Below are 21,798 nucleotides of genomic sequence, written 5' to 3' on the forward strand. Positions count from 1 at the left end.
TTTTTTATTCTTAGAACGCATCGTTTTTATTTACTAACAAAATTAGTAGCTTTCGGACAGCCACTTTTCACTGTACGGGAATTTCGTTCTTTTAACGTCTTGGGCTACAAAAGTAAACCGAATGTAGTAAAATGACAGAGTTTTAACTTCATTATTTGAATAAATTGCGATGAAGGGGAAAACCGACTGGGGAAAAACTGCAACGTGGACACTTGTCAGGGTCATCAAAGCTCGAGATCTTTTTATTCCGGGGTCAGATACTGCCGATACTGTGCAAAGAAAACATACTGTTGAAATTCTGAGGAGTTTTTGGAAGATGGGACTTTCCATTCGCGAGTGGCACACGTGCAGGAACCGCCTTTTCGTCATCTCCGTAACTCGTTGCCGGGGAGCATCGTTTCACCGCTGTAAAAACTCTTTATAAAACAACTAATTATTCTAAACGAGCATTTTGAACAGCAATGAATATGCACTCACAGGCATTATTGGAATTTTAATCGTGGAATCGGACACCAGGAAAGCCTCGAGTCGACGGACATTTTTCATCTCCAAACTCTTTAATTTTATTAGCGCTCGATTAGAGCAACGATAATCATAAATTGGATGACGTCGGAGCTTCTCGGTATTGGACGCTTGTTTTTTGAGGGCCTTGGAATTTTTGTTCAGTTCTCGAGCGCTAAATAAACTCACAGTTTTTCTGACATTCGAAGCAAAATTTAACGAAATATTTGCATCGTCAAATTCAACGTGTTAGTAAACAACAACAAAAAAATCGATGTCCCGCTACAGGCGCGAGTTTTTTTTCATTAAAAGGAATCAAGAACGAAGTTTAGTGGTTTTATTAGAATTTGTAGTCCAGAAAGTGCAGAATGACAATGTGCTGTTTTCAGGGAATTTTGTGAAACATTTCATAATTTAACGTCTTGCCAATGGAACGTAAGATCTTGGTTTTATTTTGTACAGGAATTCTACTTGCACTTTTTCCTGGATTTTCAGGTTCTCGTCTCAGGTATTTCGCTGACGGAAATGAGTCTTTTTCTTTTTCCCTTTTTCGTTTGGGTTTTTTTTATCTCCGTAATACAATCTTCCTGAAGCAGCATCGTGGAATTTGATATGCAAAGTACATAGAAGGAGCGGCGAGCAGGAAAGAGAGCGAGACAAAGTGGACGGTGATCTCCGCGCGTGTGTTCTTCCGAGGCCCTCTTAATTGTATCGTTTTTGTTTTCGTTTTTTTGTTTTCAGCATTATTTGAAGGACGCACCAATAGACGACGCATAGAGCGGCGAGGATTTTCGTTTTTGTGAGTAAAGACAATTGCTGTCTTTTCGGGTATACGGGAATATTTATTTTTATTTTATCTCGCAGATCGATTATTTAGTAATTATTTATTGTTGAGCATTAAAAAATGTTTCTTTTTCTGGTCTTAACACACGACAAACTCGACACATTAATTCATACTTGCGAGTACGTTTACATGCTTTTTCCTTTTGGTCAGCGGATCTTCGGGAACTCGTGGTGGCGCATGCGCGACAATCTCCTCGACTATTCCATAATTCACCACTGGCTTGGTTTACTCTTGCAAACCGCGCGCAATTCTTTGCAAACTGCTTCTCGCAGCATCTCGCTCGCTTTTTATTTAACTCTCACTCGTATCTCGTGCTCATCTCGTAGTTTTATCTTTCTCTCGGATGACACTTGTTACAGGATTTTTTTTCACGATTACTTTTGGCTCGTTAAAGCTATTTGAACGAGTTTTTTTTTTTAGTTTATCGACACGCTTGGCTTCGTGAACAAATGTATGACGAGCACTTCCGTCTTCTTCCGATTTTTCGTTTATTCGTTCTTCTTGCAGCGACGAAACGATGATTTCCAAATCTTTAAACTTCGCATTGTGAAAAATTTCGTTTTGTAATTCACCGTTTTTCCGGTTTTTGTTAACCAACGCGAACCGTTGGGATGTTTTTTCTTCGAATATTTCGTTCTTTAAGTTTCGTTCTCACGGAATTTTGAGAATAAAGTACAGCAGCCTCGATACTCAGAAAAGAAATTTGCTGTTTTTTCATTTTTATTTCTTTTTCATACGACGACATTTTTTCCTGGTGAGAAATGTTGATTCGAGCGAACAAATCAAGTTTTTTGCAATCGAATTTCTGTTTGCCCCATCAAAAGTTATTTTTTCTCCGCACGGCGTAAAAAATAATCCTGGAATCGGATAAATTGGTGAAATGCTGAACGATTTAATATGCAAAAGCAATTACGGAACAACGCTCGCGTACAATTAATGAGCGAGTCTGCGCTCTCGCAAAAACGCGGGCTCAACCTCGCATTCGGAACCTGTAATTTTCGAGGCGAACTTTCCACGTGATCCTCCTTCGCGAACATACATCGTAAATTCTCGTGTAACGTTTTACGAATCATCGAGACTAGTTACGTTGCCGTCCGAGTCGTAAATACTCTCGAGATTAGAGTTTCCTCTTTTTTCCTGGAAAACATTTTTTCCGTTCGCAGGCTTATCTTCCGCGCGATATTTCTCATGTTATTTCGAACGTTTAGCCGCTTGTAGAGCTCGCCGCAGGCATGTCGCTCGAGCCCGTGAGAGCTTTTCTTCCCGCATAGATGCGGCTGTCGATTTTATTGATTTCATCCGGACTCTCCGGAAGGATGCATGACCAAGGGCTTTTCAAATAATTCAGCAAAAAACAAACATTCCACTACGATTCGGTGGGGCTCCGATAGGTATAAAAACGTTGCTGCTAAACAAATATTGCATCGTAATTTTCATATACAAGAAATAACTCTTGTCGACACTTAATTTGGTTTTGACTTCAAAGTGAATCAAACATTGAATCGATTTCGAGGAAACTTGCAAAAACAACTATAAATTCAATTCTTTTCCGCCTTTTCTTCTCTCATTTATTCACGAATCGTACGTTATTTTACTTATTTGAAATTCCGACAATGTCCCGAACAGCGAGGACCTCGGACACTCCGCAATTGAGCTGCCCGAACAAAAGCCCTTTTTTCAACTCCCCTCGTTTCGTCTGCAAATGAAATTCTCCTCTCGACCTCCACACTCAAATCTCCCACCATTGTCGCGAGAAATTCCCCGGCAAGAGATACACTCTCCGGTGCGGTACAACGAAACGTGTCAGTGTGTACACGGCAATCGAGTATTTTTCGTAGGCCGTATCCTACGCTCGATACCTGTAAAATGGAAGAAGATAAAAATAAAGAAAAACACATTGTACGTTGGAAGGAAAGAAGAGACGAATAACGAGGAGCGAATAACAAACGGTGAAGGGTCAAGTCGTGCTCGAGGCCATGCTCACTATTTTTTTGGCACGGAGGCTACACGTGTATCGTACAGTTATAAAATTTCAGCCTCCCCCTTTCTGGCTTTGTACTTTCGAGGAGCGAAACCAAATCGACTGGGTTCCCATCCAGGACATGAGTTACCGAAGTCCTTCGTTAATTTATAAATTCAACAATGAAACACTCTGACATTCTCAACTGCGTTCGACACGACGAGCTCGTAAAGTCGACGAGGGTAGTATGAATGGTTGCGTACAGAGAAAAAAGGTTTCTTGCAGTCGAGGGTATTTGAAACTTTGTAAGGTAGAGAGATTAAAAAGTGAGCAAGTGCCTCGGTTTTGGCACAGTCGCTGCATGAAATCTTCGGAGGAACATTTTTTTTTCATCTCATCGTGACTATTAATTCGAATTAATCCATAGAAATAGTTGGTTCTGGATAACAAACTCTTCTTTTCCTATTTCTCAATCAATCTGCGATAGAAACTTACGAAAAATGACGCTGAAGTTTGCAACGTTGGAGTCCAACGAAATGATCTAAAAAACTCGCGAATAATTCCAGTAAATCTCCAATTTTGTTTTCTGCCGAATTTGCAATTCGTTATTTTTCAACCCACATCAATGATGCGTGAAATAAAAAAGTGATTAAGTATAAATCTCTTTTTCGTTCATTTCGTTGGACTCCAACGTTGCAAACTTCAGCGTCATTACGAAAAATCGTTCAAAAGCTTGCATCGTTGGGGGGCAAAGAAACTTTCTTTTTGTCTCAGCCCTGGAAGTTTCACATTTACAATTTACAAATTTGTAGGAAATTAGCCTTCTGGAAACTCGTGAATTTATTACGCTGAAGTTTGCAACGTTGGAGCCCAACGGAATTTTCTAAAGAAACTCTCAAATAATTCCAGTAAATCTCCAATTTTGTTCCCTACGAAGTTGCAACTCGCAGTTTTTCAACCTGCTACAACAATGATTCGTGAAATGAAAAATTGGTGAATAACGAAAATCTTTTTTTCGTTCATTTTGTTGGACTCCAACCTTGCAAACTTCAGCGTCGTCTGAATTTCACGATAACGTAGCATCGAATCTTGGTGTTTGAAAAAACCATGGAGAGCTGCCCTCCAACGATGTGAACTTATTCACTGCCTTTTCGACATGACTTTATAAAATATTTTTCTCTCATGTCCGTCCGAAATTTTGGCCATTTGTACTTGAAATTCGTCCCGAAAGGATCTTTCCCGTTAATGACAATATTTGAGCCGATTATTTGGAGGTTCGAGTATCGAATTCGATGTAATTGGTCCTCGTGTGAAAACAGGTGGTCCGGAAGCGAAGTTGGGACATCTATATGGGGCAATGCGTGTCTCGTAAGGCGGGCGCCGTCATCGCAGCATCCGAGCATCACGGCTCGCCGTCATACCGAATTATGGAGAAGCCCCCGAAGAATCAAGTGAGTTACTCATTCGATTAATTCAACGATCCTTCGACCTTGAGACAAAGGAATGTTCGTGACTCAACACACTCGGAATATTCCTTTTCTGTGTACATATTTTCATGTTAACATTGATATTTATCACGCTTCCCGCGAGCTGCGAAGGCGTGAGTGAAATTTTCATCACCTCTCGTCGGCGTATCACTCGTACTGGCATCAATAAAATATCCAATTTCGCGAGCGCGTTGCGCATTTCCTCGCGTTCCTTCGACGCACGCAGTCTCCGCAAACGTCGCGTGCGATTGCACGGCCAGAACGAAGCATCGAAATATAGTTAAAAAAAACCATTCAACAAAAATCGAAGAAAATGCTGCTTTCAAAAGTTTTTTTCCTCATGGCATCTTAGTTGAGTTGGAAAACAGGAAAAATATCCAAAGACTTCTGTAACAATAATTTAAACTCATTGGAAACTCCTGCAGAGCAAATTTCGATAAAAATTTTATTCAGTCACAAGATGCAGGAAGATCCTCTTCGATTCGAGCCTCGAATGGTTCGAGGCGACCTCAGACTCTGCGGTTTTAATGGAGCAAAACGTTTTTTGACGCTTGTCAGCAGAAAGAAGGCAAAATTATAAAATTTCGTCGAAAGGAACGCCAAAAATTTGCTATTCATTTTCCCCTTGCGAAATTCCCTTACGGAAATGTCCTTTTCGTCGGTTTATTTATACCGACCGTGAGAGTAATGAGGAAGCGGCGCGCAGTCGTAGAAAAGTACCGATAACCAGTAGATAATGTATTCGAGATGCATTCGCATAAGCCACGCCGCGATCGAGAGTGCGTCGACCCTTCACGCTCCTCGGGCTCGCTCCGCAGCTCTTCTCGAGTTCCCCTCTCGATTCATAGTTTCTTGCTCCCGCATAAAACTCTCGCATGTATAAGCCCGTTGCGTATATATTTATGCGTATACAATAAATGTATAAAGAACGAGTAAATGTGGTCGGTTACACCGCGCGCGCGCGTCGTCGCGACGAGTACAAAACCACGAGTCCGGCACGTCGAGATCGATTACCATAGTCGTGTACTCGACGACACCTAAGCTACAAAATAACTTAAACATAAAGAACTCGGACCGTAACATTTCTGCGGTTTTTCGTTATGTTTGACATAATATGTGGTACTTTACAGGGTGCAAGTAAAAATATAAAAATCCGTGCTTATGATAGATTTCGTTAAAAGTATAAACGAGAAACTTCGATATTTTTTCATAAATATGCGACGAAAATTTTATGACTCTATTTCGAGGTAGATCGTGCCCGAAGTATTTTGTGGGTGGCTAATGGGTCGATTTTGATGAATCGATTTCATGATGAATTTCGAATGAAATTATGCAAGCCATTGATTGAACGGAAGACGGTTTTGTGAAAGCAGAAAGTACAAATCTAGCAATGACAAATACACGTTGAGGGTGGCGATGGATCCACTGTTTTTTGGCGTTTTTACACTTGTATTATTGCGTTCAGAATGATACGAATGATGCGAAAATTCAAAATGATTAATGAAAAATAGTTTTTAAGACGCTCTTCGGTTTTATAAAATAAAAATAAAAATTCTACTGGTTCGTTACGATCTCAGGATTAATTTAAAACAGTTTTCAAACAAAGGTATGACATTATTGCTCCAAAGATTCGCAGGACTCTCGTGTCCGTGCAGAAGAACATTTTCTACTACTTTTCAGTGCTTTAATCATCAACGGCGCGAATGAAAGATTACCCGCGATTGCAGTCGATCCGTTTTACCGAGAATTTCAAGTCGACCGATGCACATAATTATTCTGCGAGGAACGTCAGTCGCATTTTGAAAAAACGGTCCTAATTTCTGGACAGAATAATCAGCCTAAAGTTGAGGAAACGAGAAATACCTCGTCGTCTTCGATTTGAATCGAGCGTCTCTGGTCCAGATCGAAATAAATGATTGAGGAAATTCGTTGTAAAGTTCGTTCGCAAGGAGCGATGCAATTTCACAGCGTTACGTCCGCGCGCAGCGTTAATTCTTGTATTCCAAGATCGTGAGTTTGATTTACGGTTCCTTTCGATTTCCGACAACATTTCATACTCGCGCTGCATAAATAATGGAGAACGAAAGCGAGCACAAGTGTAGGTGGCTTCGAGGGAAAACGTGTGCGGGCGTTCCACACACAAACACACACTTTGCAGCGTGTGTTAAGAAGTAATCTATCGAGCTCGAGCAACGCGCATTTATCTCGTCTCCTCTCGCGTCTCCGCATCGTATCTTCGAATCTTGGCTTTCTTTTATCACCAACGAGAATGTACAATTTTCATTTCAACAAAATTGTAAAAGAAAAAGGTTCAATCGAACCTGCATCGTCGTCGAAGACTCCCGCGCAGTTTTCACGCTCGTTCCGGCCGGAGGTGTCGAAAATTAAGGAAAAGGATCGCGCTTAACGAGCACCTAACGGGAATTCGATAACTTAACGACGAAAACTATGGGGACTGGAAGGTCTGACGCGGCGAGCCCCTCGTAATTGCGAGTCTCCGCTGAGTCTCAGCCGCGCGCTCCTCCTCGTCGTTGAAAATTTAATTAGCGTCATGTGCCCCCGCACGCGGCTGTAATTATTGACGTACCTGAGAACCACGCTGTTCTCTCACGTCAGGCCCCGGTGATACCGTAAGAGCCTTGAAGTAAAATGCACAGCGTGTTCTCACTCATGAAACTACTCTGCCTGATGCAAGAATAAGCCAAAGATGCGAAGAGCACGTGCGTCCGTGTGCGAGAGCGAGGGACCGTGTTATTCTCTGGATTTCAAAATCCCCTCAGCAATTGAAGATTAAAGTCTCATCGTGCCAGAGGAAAAAGTGTTATTAATTTCAATTAAACTCGCTGAGGATGAGTCCTTTCGTAATACAGCGTTACGGAAGCATATAAAAAATAAAAATAAGCGCGAATATGACTAGGATTTATTGAGCGGTGTAATTCATAGTTTTTTCGTCTCGTTTCGTGCGAGGAGTAATTACATTTTAACGAGGCAGACTCCGAGCTCTTGGCAGCCAAAGAATTTTCATCCTCACTTTTTTCATCGATATTTTATTGAACTTTGATTACCAAAGTAATGTTTATTCCTCGGTAAACGTTCACCGCCAGCACTTATGAGGTAGATAAACTTCACTTTTATCACTTTATTTCAACCGAATTACGAGCTCCTTCGACACCGCAGTCCACTCGCCTGGATATTACAGCCTTGATAATAATAACCAACTGTAATTACCCCATTTCTCATTATTTATGAGTAAAATAACCGTTAGTGACGAGATTAAGTTCGATTTTTCTTCCAACTGGATCAAACGGATCCATTGAACGGCGCGGAGGAAATTAAAATGTCGGGACTACTGATCGATCGATTTCGTTCGTGAGGTTCAGAAATTTACGCGACTTTCCCTCGGCTCGTTCATTCTTCTAATTGGTTCATATGAAAAGGGGAAAAATTTTGTTAACTACGAAAGCCTGAGAGAAATTCATCGGTTCGATACTATTTTTGTTGGATCACCGAATCGTCGAAATGAAATTTGTTGACTCAACCAAAAATTTGGTCCATCCAAACACGCCAGCTGGTGGCTCGTACGAATGTTCCTTACACGGATAAAACAAATTCGTTTCAAACAGTGAATAATGCAATTTTCAAGAATTTTCAAAGTATTCGCGCACAGCATAGTATTTTTTGAGTTTTACCATTTTTCGTCCCCTGCATTCTAAACAGCTTTATTTGGATAGCAAAAAGTAAAGCACGTGAGAACTGTATTTCGTTTTGTTTTCGAGTGTTATTCATCGTGTCGGATCAACCCTTACCGATAAGTGGAAATGTAAATCACAAATTTTATCATAAATACACAAATATACACCGAATACGTGTGACAAAATTTACCATTCACATAGTATTTTTTCAAGGTTGCCCAAGCATACTTAACAATACAAACATTTGAAGTGACTGAAAAGATTTTTTACTGTGCTTTTAGAGAAAAAGACTCTTGACTCTTTTGAATAAAAGGTATGGGTATTGGTCTTTTTACTATGGTGGATAGAACAATTCTTATTACTGTTCCTCGAATTAATGCTGGAATCGAGTACGCAGATACTATCCCCGAGATACTATGTTCCTAGAATTTTCGGCCTCGTTTTCTTCGTGTACAACGACGAAGGGTCTTCGACTCCCCAAAATTTCGTCGAACCTACAAATCTGATTTTGTCCACCTTGATTTGTAGATCCAACAAAAATGATAGGCCGATTAATCATTTTTTCTCGGGGCAACCAAGCTAGTGTCCGAGTGTTAAACACTCGGATCGAATCAACACATTTACTCGAATCAATTGAACGGACGTACTTCGCGCTTCTATTTGCAAGGAGCGAACCCTCGAAGGGAAAACAAACGGCAAAAGGCATGTGAGCACAGACCAGTCTACGAGATTGGAATGCAGATCTGTAGGAAGCTCGTTATTCGAAGTAATCGCGAGGCTTCGATAGCGCTTAGCCTCCTCCTACTGCCATACACAATACGATCGTTAACTCGCTTATAGAATTAAATCTAAGATAGAAACTCCCCGCCGCGTCTATCAACGTCTGCATCGTTCTCGCGCTTCAATGCAGAAAATGAGTGAGTCTTTTTGGAGAACCGTTCGTGCGTCGGTGCATTATTTTCAGTCCGAAATAATGCTCGGAAATCTTTCGTCCGCAATCGACTCAAGTTTTGCTTGTTTTATTAGTTACGCAACGAAAATTATCCTCCATTTTATTTTTATCCGGGCCCGAAACTCGCCAACAAAGTGAATCAAGTTTCTTATCAATGACAAAACGCGGAGCTTCGACCAGAACAAACCTCGCGATCACACGATCACGATTCCGAACGTTTCCACCTTTTCGCCTCTTTTTACTTCCCTTCGCTATCAACGAAAAATGTGCGAGCCTCAAGTTTCGTGATTTGCATACAAACGTTGAAATACGAATGGAAAAAGGGCTTTAAGGAACGCGAAAATTTCTCACACTTCCACAGTTTGTTGGAGATTTTTATTTTGAGCTCACCCGACGAGTGAGTTTCGCGAAATTCGACTGTAGCCACTAACGTGTTCTTCATTTCCCAACGAAAGCATTCATTCCCTGGCTCGCTATATAATACGAGGAGATCAGTAATCTCTTCTTCTCGCGGCGTAGCTCTTGCACTTCCTATCGCTGGGAGTCAGTGGCACGAGGGATTTATTTACAAAGGCTCATCTTCGATCGATCGATCACACACTTCCGACACGCATTAGTCGCAAGACTGGAGAGTTTTCGACGTCGAATCGGAGAGCTGCAGCGCCTCTTTTCTGCTCGAGTTCGTCGCTCCCTGCGGTGAGAAATTTATAAGTGCGCAGATACCAGCAACCTGACGTTTTTATGGATGCAGTTGGTGCCCGAATTGAGATCGATATATGCGTGCTTCGTACACACATTTTGTCTAATTATACGCTCGCGCGAAGGCCTGCTGCCGGGCGCAGACGGAAGTTCGGTAATTGGCGTGTAAAACGGAGGCTCAAGTTTTTATAAAGATTTCTATGTTATCAAGATCGAACAACACGAAAGTAAAAATCAGATAACGAGACATTTTGACATGGAACTAACGAAGGATTTCTGGAGCTTCAAAAATAATTGGTGCCTTTACATTTTCTCATTTTATTCGTCGACCTGAGATTTTCAAGGGCTATGAACAGTGTAAACTTTGGGACTTATTTAGGTGCTTTTTTGTTTATTTCATAAACAAAAATTGGTTTGATGGATTTAAATAAAATCTTGTACAAACCTTTTACAGACTCGGAAGTACTGAACAAATTTTTTAAAAAATGTTTTTAATGGTATATTTTTGTACAACGGTGCCTTGAAAATGGCACCACTTGAATCGGGGTTGACAGCAAATCTCAAAAATGGAACATCTCAGGACAAAAAGCCAAAAAGATTTTTAAAATATGTGCTACTAGCTGTCGCATGACGCAGGGGATTTTCGAAATATTGTTCATAAACAAAAATGGCGAGCATTCGAAGAAGAAAATCACAATTTTGTGGATTTCTCAGTAGGAAATTGTTTATAAAAGAAGAAGAAAAAAAAGTTATGAAAAAACGACTCCGTCGTGCTGAAAACGTATACGTTTTCCTTACAAAATGAATTTAAGGTCATCGCCAACCAAATTTGGAGCTCGAGGATGCGGCCGCGTTAAGCAGAAATCGATCGCGATCGATGAAACTCGAGTTTAACTCGATCATGGAGTTCGCCTCTCTTGTTTTCTCGGACTGGTTTTCCGGCTCTCGAATCAATTAACCGTATATACGTTCGACAAGTTCACGATATAGCTTTCTCGAGGAACGGTGTGTCACTGTGCGCTATCTGCTCGACTTCGTGCCGACGTTTCCTCCTCGAACGGATCTAAAAACCGCTATCGAGTCAAAATCAAATGATACGAACGCAGAAAAGTAAAACTGGAATGTGCCACGTCGCGGGACGCATTCGCCGTCACGTACTTTTCCTTTTTTCACGTCGATAACTCCCAATCCACTGACAATATTCTGCCGAGTCATAGTGAAGTGTATAAATTCAGTGGAAAAAATGTACTATCGTCGAATCAGGCCCCGATTTCTCGCCCGAGGCTCTCGCATCGGTTTAACACGCGGTTCGTATACGTACCCTCGTTGCAAAATTTACTTCAAAATGAACTGCCGGATTCGCAGCGGTCAGTGCAGATTTAAATCGGTATGCGATCTCCCTGCCTCTGCTGTTATTGGCCCCAGGGCATCTTCGCTGCGCATACACTAGCGCACAAAAGTTTTGAAATGTCTTGTCAATCGATGAATCGTTCCTCGCCGTCCGAAATTTTGTTTGTACATTCGCGGTGCACCTTTTACGTCGAGCTCTTGATATTTGCTGATCGCCATTGAACTTTCCAAACCGTTACTTTCATCGAGCGTCATTAATCGATCGGTTCAGATCTCTTGTCACTTTTAATCTCTGGCTTCTCAGGTCAAATGTTTGAAGCAGTCCGGGGCGATGAATCTGATCGATGTGTGGGTTCACTGAAAAGCTGCTTTCCTACTTTTCGCGAATCGACAAATTTATTCTGATTCGATATGCGAAATAATTTTTCGAGAATCTGCGATAAAGTCGATCGCTCCCGCAAACTTTCGATCGATAGTGTATATAGAAATGCATCGTTACGGGCATGAACGAATTCATATTTACGTACGGAGACGTCCTCGCGTGTGTGACCCGCTTTCGAGAGTCGATCTCTTGAGCTTAAGGTATTCCTTTCGCATGACCGCATTTTTTCGTGGCGCGAATTCGGGCACTCGAAATTTTGATGAATTCCTAACCTCTGAGAATAAGTCGCGTTTATATTATAGCTTCCGCTTCTGCCATTTTTCCAACTTCTATCGTTAATCTCTCTTTTAAGCATTCGGAAACCCTTTATTGTTATCGTTGCTATGAATTCCTTCCATTTTTCCTATCCGTGAGACAGTTTGTGTCAGGAATTTATAATTATTTAGCATGTGAATTATTATTGAATAGAAATTTGGCGATGATGAAGTCTCCGTAAGCTCCCGTATAAATTTTACCATTTTTCAAGTTTTCATTCTTCATTAAATATTCGATAATCTCAGCTGAAATTTCTCCAATCTATTCGCACGCACTTTTACTTGACTGTTATTTAAAATCAGTTATTTGTAGAATATTCGTGAAAGGAATACCTTAAGATCTCTCGCGCGATGCTTACACAAATGTCGAGTTCGAGTGTTCCCGAAGAGAAATTCGATTTTGGCAACCGATTGATTCGGTGTCAGGCACTTCGTGCTTCTATACTCGATCGTTACTTTACAGTTTCAATTCGTTTAAAAACGACACTTCGTTAGCTAGCGTTCGGCGAATGTCCTTGCCGATGCTAAAGTTTGCTTTTCTCTCAATGCATCGAATTCTTTATTTTATATTTTATTTCCGTCATTGCAGAGAGTTTCGAAGTTGCATCGTCGAGTCGACGTGAGAAATTTTCTGCGCAAGTTTCCATTTTTCAATTGATCGGATTGCCAAAGTTTTGTATGGTCTTTGCTTCCTCTAATTTCGGAAAGTAAATCAGGAAAAATTGAAGAAATTTCGTCGACAATTGTAACCTCCATGGATATTTTAATTCGCGTTGATTCTGTATGAAGCGCAAATGCGAGCATAAAGTTTAACTACGTTCAGCTCGATCCCATGAATAATCAGAGAGAAATAAACGAAGAGAAATCTAGATCGGTTTCAAGCAACTTTTATTTGATCCAGTAATTCGTGAATAATATTGTAACGATGCGGGAAAATTGAAAACTCATATAATTCAAAGTTTATGGATAATAAAGTTGTGAGCACGAAAAGGAGGAGAAAAAACGAAGAGACTATTATTTGAGCCTCTCGGCGCAAGAGAGGCTTTAACGGAACGTCGCACATCTCCGTATCTCGCTCGGGGAGGCGAAGCGACTGAGAGCGCATTCTTCGAGGCGTTACGGACGCTTGCAACAATGAAAAAGTACTCTCGCACGTCGGCAATCTCCGCGTACATACACGCGTTTTGACACCAACACGGAAATATATTAATTGACGTGTATCCGTGAGTGCGCCGGTACGCGTTTACGCCTTCGGAATATGGGAAGAAAATAATGTCTGTATTTGAGTGTGTTAAGGAAAGAGGAAACTCGTGAATATCGCGCCGCGCATTTCACGCACACGATCCATTGATAGTTTCGCGCTTCTCGAGCATCCTTCAATTTTTTCAATAATTCTCTCTTTTTTTATTCTTCCCATCTTTCTTGTTGAAACTTTCTCGCGCACGTGCACGACGCGCTTCGAGCTCATAAATTCCTCGCGACAGCCTGTCATTTGCTGCATGACGTTGAAGCTCTTAATTACTTTGGTTGGTACAAAAACGATATTTAATGGAAGTGATTTTAATAGCGACTCGGTAAGTTACTATCATCAACGTTATTGATTCCGTCGCACCTTCCACGATGTTTCATCGAGGCCCCTTTAGTCCGATCGCTATTCCGCGAATAGCAGCTCACGAACTCATCCTTGATCGAATCGTGACTCGTTCAGATTTACGAACAAAAAGACAGGAAGAGATGGAACTCGCATTAATTCGCTCTGGCATATTACCCAAAGGTCACTCGGTCGTAATATCGCGAGTGTAACGGGCTTCGCTCCATTCTTTTCGTCTCTTTTTCTTATTGATGAATATCCAATGCTTCTTTCATCGAACACGAAATTTTACGAACGGTCCATATTTCAAATACAATTTTTTTATATTTCCGAGACATTTAGCGGTTATTTCATGTAAGAAAAACACATTGCGACGCTTGATTAAGATTTAACAGTGTAGACGTTGGAATTTTGTTTATTTTATGAATGAAAATTGTTTGGATGGATTTACATAAAACATTGTACACGTCTTTTACTATATTCAGAAGTACTGAAAAAATTAAAAAAAAACGTTTGTACAATGATGCGTTGAAACCCCTTAAATCGGCGTTGACGGCAAAACGGAAAGAGTTTTCGTCCCAGCGACTTAATTAAAATTGCATTTTCCAAGGAAAATGTATATTTTCAGCAGGACGTAGCCGTTTTTTCATAACTTTTTTTTCTTCTTTTTCTATAAACAATTTTCTACTGAGGAATCCACAAAATTGTGATTTTTTTCTTCAAATGGACGCTATTTTTGTTTTTAAACAATATTTCGAAAATCCTCTACGTCATGCGAAACTAGTAGCACATATTTTGAAAATCATTTTGGTTTTTTGTCCTGAGATGTTTCATTTTTGAGATTTGCTGTCAACTTCGATTCAAGGGGTGCCATTTTCAAGGCACCATTGTAGAAAAATATACCATTAAACATTTTTTTTTAAACACTTCTTCGTATGTAAAAGGTTTGTTCAACATTTTATTTAAATCCATCAAACCAATTTTTATTTATAAAATAAACAAAAAAGCACCTAAAATTTCAACGTTTACACTGTTCATAGCCCTTGAAAACCGAGAAACCTGAAAATCTCAGAATCCAGGTAATTTAATGCAACTTTGCTTAATTATCGAGCCCAAGCCTCTTGAACGTTGCGGCATTATCGAAATTTGAATATTTTCATTTATTATTCTTAATTACGATCTTTCACTATTTCACATCGCTAAACTCGTCATCGAAGTAACCTTTAGATTAGAATGTTGCTCGATTCGACATTGTTGATTATAAAAGAGCGAAGAGAAACATCATAAAGTCAAAAATAAGCGATGATATCCGAGGGGAAAAAAATCGCAAATGTTGCAAAGCAGAAAGAAACACTTCGCAAACACGAGCTCGCTCGATTTTCTTCGTTCCAAGTTTTCCCTAACAATTGAACGAGCCTAGATTTCCGTACGCGTATTCGAGCGTTCCTTTGTCCGTTTCTCATGTCAAACAAACTTTTCTCTGCGTGGATGCGAGACTTTTAACATTCTGTAACTCGACGCGAAGGAGAGTCGTTCGGAAAGCGTGGGATAGAAGCAATTGAAACTGTGGCATAAGTCAGCGCGGTCCTCCGGGAGATTCTTCGCGTGAGAAAAAAGTAAAAAATTCACAGGCCCGTACATATATACAAAGTTCGTATAATCGCGAGACCCCTCGCGAGCATACGGGCGCAGATCGAAGAGTTTCGTGTCGCGAGCCAACGCAAGTTCGGCCTTTTTTAAAGTCAGCGTACGACGTATGCCCAGGGCTCGAAAGCAGGAGAGAAAACGTACGAGTGAGAAGAGCGAGAGGCGGGGGGGGGGGGGGGGGGGGGGCAAGAGGCATCAACAGAGGCATTCGAACGTTTGTATACACGTTTATACGAGAGAGGCCCGTAAGGGAATCTCAGGTGAACCGTTATCGCGTTTTACCTCCGCGCGAAGACTGAGAAACCCGCGATCATCGGACGACGTCCGCGCGCAAGTGGACGCGGAGTTTAAGAAAGACGCGAACGACGACATGTAATGAGCTCCAGCCGGGGAACGGTGTGTACCATACCAGAAATGAGATACCGACGAGGAGATTGGATCGTGACGCTTTTCCCTACGAAATCCTTTTACAAGCCCGCGCGTTCGTTCCGCTCCGCGAAATGCCCGGCGAGCGGCCTATCGCTCCCTCGGGTTTCCTTTTATTCAGCCAAAGATGTAAAGTCAATCGATTTTATCTTGGGAATCCATTTGACGTGTAATTAGGCCGGGGGATTCTGAGCTGTTTGGATGAGAGAAGAAAAGCTCTGGCCGCGTCGATCGGAAGTTCCGCAACGGGCTGAAAGTGCTCGAATCGGCCGGAAGGAATCCGCTGCGGAAAGTCTTCCGTTTACGAAAGAAATAGCTTCATCGTCGCGCTGAAAAATCACGAGAAAGTGAAGAGCAACGGGATCGAATTTCCGCGCTCCGTATCTCATCGATGCAAATTTCAAGCGCCTCGGAAGAGCAGCCTCCGCGGGAACAATAACGTCCGAAAGTTCAACGCGACGCGCTTCAAATATTCGTTGCTCATCCGCATTGATCCCCGGGTTTTTACCGACCGCCGTTTTCAATGTCGATCAAATAATCTCCCGAATAATGCCCGCGACGCGTCCCACGCGAACTGTCTTTCGAAACGAGACTCGTTGCGCGCAACGAAATTAAAATGAAGTCAGCGAGTGAGTCACGAACGGTTACACACGCGTGTATCGCACACAGGTACGGCCGCACGAAGTTGACAGGGTTCATTGGTCTCGCGCAGCTTCGCGAGTCCCGCGGGTTCGTCGCACAGCAGCTCCCAACCGGGATCCCAGTTATTCTCGATGTCAGGCGCACTCGCAAATGTGTTTTGGCTCGACGATCGTGACCCATTTGCGATATTACATGAGCGATAAAGCGACGGAGCAATAAATACGGTTGTGGCATGAGTGAACGCCGAGATTTTTCACGTCGTACGGAAAAACAGCGTTCTCGTTATTTTCTTACCTACGTCAGATTCGATCCCCTGGATACCTGCCGGAGCTCAAATGTACTAATCCAGACAATAAAACGGTGTCGGTTTCGTGCCGGAAGATTTATAAACGCGAGTATAAAAACGATTTTAATACTAATTTGTACTCGTTAAGTTTTAATGTCTTCTAATTATCCGGGGCGCACAGGCTTCATTTTATTGCCCAGTTGAGAAGCTCCTTCCATCATTTATTACATTCGTTTGCGGCGACGGATCGCGCGGAGCTTGATCGATGAGCAAATCGCAAAACACCAAGTTCAAGCCCAAAGAAAATGTTCCTCAATCACTAGAACGCGATCGTTGCTGCGACGAAAAACCAATGAGAAGTTTCAATTCGCCTTCTTTGAAAACGTAACGAGAGTAAAAGACACTGCCGCAGAGCAGGGAGAACAAAAATGACTCCGTGAAAGTTCGGTTCTGGATGGTAACGTGGATAAGATCGGTGACACACTGATTTATATAGGAAGCCTTGATGATGAACGAAATTGTTCGGTGGAACACAATGGATCCTTTCTCATCTCCCCTCCGCCCTTCTGCTACAAGTTTCGATCTCTCTCCTCGCTAATATCACGTCTACCAGCAAACGCCATAAATATCTACGCCATAGCAATTTCTGTACATTCCCAGGAACGAGCTCTTGCACTTTGCGTTTAGAACGAATCGCTGTAACGAAAGGAGCTTTCTAGATTCGGTTCTTACGAATCAGGTCAAATGCATATGAGCTGAAGCATTCCGAAGCGCATTGTTTACTTTCAGTGATTAAAGAAATCAAAGAAGACCGGCGCCGCGTTTGTGTGTTTTACTCTCGAGACGGAATCGACTCTTGGCTCAAATCGTTTACATTCATTATTTATTTTATTAATATTCGCCGTCAAGATTGTTTAGAATCTTCATTGGAATCTCATAAATTGAGGAATGAGAACGTTGACACGGTTTTCAAGTTTATTTGCGTCAGCTCGATTCGGGTACGACGGAGTTCAAAGAAAAATTCGTTTTCCATTGGCGTCGCTACGCAATACCGAGGCTCCCTTTTATAGCCTATTTTTACCATTCACCGACACATTACAGAATCATCTACGCGTACCTTGCTCCCAATTCTCCTCTGCATGGGATCTTCCCCTCTCTTACCGGAAGTTCATCAAGCTCGAAGAAACGCACGATGCCACGAATAAGTAGCAGCCGCCCACTCTTTATATCCATCGATATTGATTGATTGATTGTACATTGCTGCCCAAGCACGCTAAAGTCCGCAAAACAAAAATATGCACTAGGATTTTTTACGATATAAACAAAATAGAAAGAAACTAAAATTAAAAATTAAATATATATAACTAGGAATAGAGATAGTGCGGAGATAGTAAGCAAAGAAGCTGAATAAACAGAAGCATTATGCAGTTTAAGACAAAAATAATAATAAAAAAATAGGAGTAAAGATAATGAGTACATTTTGGAGTATTTTAGTGAGGAGATCAATCCAATATAAACGAAATAAAAAGAAAATAAAGTAAAATGAAATAAAACTGAAATAAAAATAAAATAGAACTAGGAATAAAGATAGTGAGCAAAGGAGCTGAATAAAGAGAAGCACTTTACAGTGTATAAGATAAAAATATTGAGAGAGCAGGAGAAAGGAAAAAGCAGAAGGTACAAGGAGAGGGCTGCGGCTTGAGACAATCGTACACGAGCATCTAATAGCAGAACAATTTGTTAAGCACGAGAGATGATGATCCAGCGAGAAATTTAATAAGACTGTACAAATGGCCTGACGCAACTGGACGTCGATTTCTTTGGATTCTCCGTTTCTTGCGTATCGTACGTTCATTGCACCATCGAACTTGTTACGAAACTGGTCTTTTTCGAATGGGTTCCCTTCATACTTTTCGTAATCGTAGTTTGAAGCAATTCATGGCCATGATTGCCGGGTGAATTATTGTCAATGTGCTTATTCAAAGGATTTAGATTTTTAGTAATTCCTCATTGCTCGTGTCGATCTCAGCGATCCTCGATCACCTGCACCCAATTTCTCTCAAGTTTCTATCCTCCAGTTACCAAGTTTATGTCTGTATACACGATTTTTTTGCACTGATATCAGGTTTCTCACTCTGCACAAGCGGATGTGCATATATACTGGCAATTATACGTGCTCGACTACTCAGACTAATTTGTTGCCTTTCTACATTACGCACGAGTATCGTTACAGTCTCCCATTACTGCGCGATAACTCGGTTACACCGTTTACATTCTTCTTTCTCTCGCAGCCCGCTACATCATTTCCGTTTTGGACGTTCTACCTTTCGGTGCTGCGTGCACACTTTCGCCGGACGCTATCTCGCGCGAAATGCGATAAAAAAGGAAGCCGAAAACGTGCGAACGGTTTCGAAAATCCTGTTCAGTTATTTGAACGATTAATGAAGTTATTAAGTGGCGAAAGTACCCTGCGCACACACAATATATATGCACGCCTTCTCTCTCCCTCCTCCATGGCGATTCGCTTTCTTACCGTTTGTTCGATTTCGAGGATAACTACGCTTCCGCCGTGAAATTGGCCTTCGTCCAACTGGGTCTTTCGTTCTGTTGTTCCCCGCAGGCTCGCCGCCTCTCTCTTTCTCTCTCTCTCTCTCTCTCTCTCTCTCTCTCTCTCTCTCTCTCTCTCTCTCTCTCTCACACACCATCTCGCTTCGCGGCTCGCGCTGGGACAAACCTCGGACCAGTCTCCTCAACGACCGCTCGTTTTAAATTGTAACGAGCTTTCCGTGCAGCAGTTGCCTCTGCGCAGCTTCACATTCCTTCCCATATCGCCTGTCACTTAATATTGTCAGTTATTTCGCCCACAATTATCTCGTTCAAGGTAGTTGATGTATGAAACGATTTTCTTAGACTGGCACGCATGACAAATTTTAAAGAGTTCGTCTTATTCGTTATTCAGATAAACGCCCTTAAATATGAAGAAAAATACACAGGGTTGCAGGAACTATCCATAAAAAAACGTTTTTCTTTCCATACAACGAATCAACGCTTCTTACGAAGTTTGTGTGAAAAACGTACACAATAACAATCAAGTATATGTAACGAAGCTCTGGGAAAAAAACTCGAGACGATTGTCTTACTAGTAATAAAAATATGTTGAGTTAAAGATTGAACGAAATTGGTAACGAGCACTCGTATAATCTCACATTTGCTTGTCTCGGCATTTTGTTTCTTCTTGGCTTGGCCCATTCCTGTCACAGCCTTCTGTCTTTTTATTAACACTTTTTTCTCGACCCATTTCCCTTTGCGCTCTCTCGTGCGATTATTTAGATAAAAAACTTTAGCATTTTCGCGAGGGACGAATGAAATTTGGGGTTCGGTCAGTGACGGATCCCCGATTAATTAGTGGCTTGTTATTTCATTCGCCAAAATATAAGTTGAAAAAATTTATTTACTATTTCGAATTGATCGCTCTGACGTTAATTTAGAGTCATTTATCCCTAATTTATCATCAATTAGGGAGTAAAAATCGATCGAATTTAGACACCCATAAAATAAGATCCCTCGAGCATGATCTACCTTAACAGTCTACTGCACATTTATAACAATCTCAAAAGTTCAACCACTTGTTTCTCTATTTTTTTCGTAAAAATCGAATTCTTGTTTTTTATGTCCGAAATTACGGACCCGGAACAACGGGGCAGCGTTTGCAAACGAGTTGAACTTATTTGAATTACTGAAATCCCCGGCCAAGCCACACGTTCGGTTCTCCGGCAAGCCACACGGTTCTTCATCGGCGAGCACATTCGATACGGTTTTTATCCCGAAAAAAAAATATCATTTGGCTCCACTTCTTACCGCATTTGAAGCCCGCAATGTCGTTTCACAAGTTAACGAGTTTTGTTAACTTGTGCAACGAGTTAACGAGTTTGGTTCCACACCAAATGAGCCTTCCGTAAAATCGAATAATTTTTTTTCCTTCCTGAAAAATCGCTTTTCATTCTACCTTTTTCTCACCATATTTTGACTTCGAACCCTTTCTCAATATTTTTCCTCATTTTTGAAAAAATTCCAACTATCATAAAAGATTTAAATAATTATCCCTCGATTTTGGTAACTCTCCGTTCTTACAGGCCTCAAAAAATTCGCTAGGAATGCAAATCCACGAATACCCCGACAACCTACTCGCTCCTCCTGCATCGGTGGAAAAGCAGCGTCGCGTGAATCCCACGTATAGCTGGAGGACAATAAAATTTATCGCTTTGTGTCTGGATCGTCTGATATGAAAGAATACGAAATGCAAAGGTCGAGACGCCGGATTGTCGGCGTAGGGAGAGAGTTCTTCGTGCTGTGTACGGGTTCGTAATAGATATTGATTTCGGTCCCCCAGGTGAGAGACGGAAAGAGAGAACCGCGGCTATGAAACACATGCAAGCCTCGCGTATTTCAGCCGGAATATGCGCTTCTATAAATTGCTGTGTATTGGATAACCGGGAGAATTATTGGCCGGCTGTCAGACTCGAAGGCTCCTTCTCAGAAAAGTATTGAATTTCGAGACTATCCACAAATTTCTATCGGATTCGATTTTTCCTCGTCCGTTGACACCGGAAAAATCAGGTTCTTTATTTTCTGTAATTTGAGGCAGATACGGTCGAGCTGTCAAAAAAACGGAGCACGTGGAAGATCGACACGGGAAGGAGCCTTGCGTTGGAGAACTTTCAACGTGGATTCGAGCTCATAATCGCTCTTTCACTACGAAGCATCAATATTTGCCGATATCTTTAACATAAACCTGCAATTATTGACGGGCTTTTTTCATACTGTGAATGAATAATTCATACGAGACTCCCAAGTCGCGAGGTCGTTAGAAAGCGGTGAAAATCGTTTTTAATGTTTATTAAACGCATTATTTATCGATAACTTTGATCTCCGCGTTTGATCGACGAGTTCTCCGAAGCGGCGGAACAAACTTTCGGACCATTCTCGTAGTCGGAATGTACACGAAGGTCAAGCGATGAAACGGAA

At 41.5% G+C, this 21,798-nt stretch overlaps 1 protein-coding gene across 5 annotated transcripts in view; it reads left to right on the forward strand.

Annotated features, from left to right (window-relative positions):
* Positions 1 to 21,798, forward strand: part of LOC122409872 (uncharacterized) — a 63,116-nt gene that overhangs the window by 1,090 nt on the left and 40,228 nt on the right. For 4 of the 5 annotated variants that reach the window (XR_006260781.1, XM_043417757.1, XM_043417752.1 and 1 more), the window contains exons 2-3: positions 1,243 to 1,300; positions 4,625 to 4,756. Coding sequence is in view for 4 of the 5 variants with exons in the window: in XM_043417757.1 (XP_043273692.1) it covers positions 4,655 to 4,756 (102 nt within the window). In the remaining variant the exon portion in view is untranslated. The remainder of the gene's footprint in view (positions 1 to 1,242; positions 1,301 to 4,624; positions 4,757 to 21,798) is intronic. The other variant, XM_043417754.1, reaches the window with a different exon arrangement.

This window comes from Venturia canescens, chromosome 4 (assembly GCF_019457755.1).
Source record: "Venturia canescens isolate UGA chromosome 4, ASM1945775v1, whole genome shotgun sequence".
Taxonomy (NCBI): domain Eukaryota; kingdom Metazoa; phylum Arthropoda; class Insecta; order Hymenoptera; family Ichneumonidae; genus Venturia; species Venturia canescens.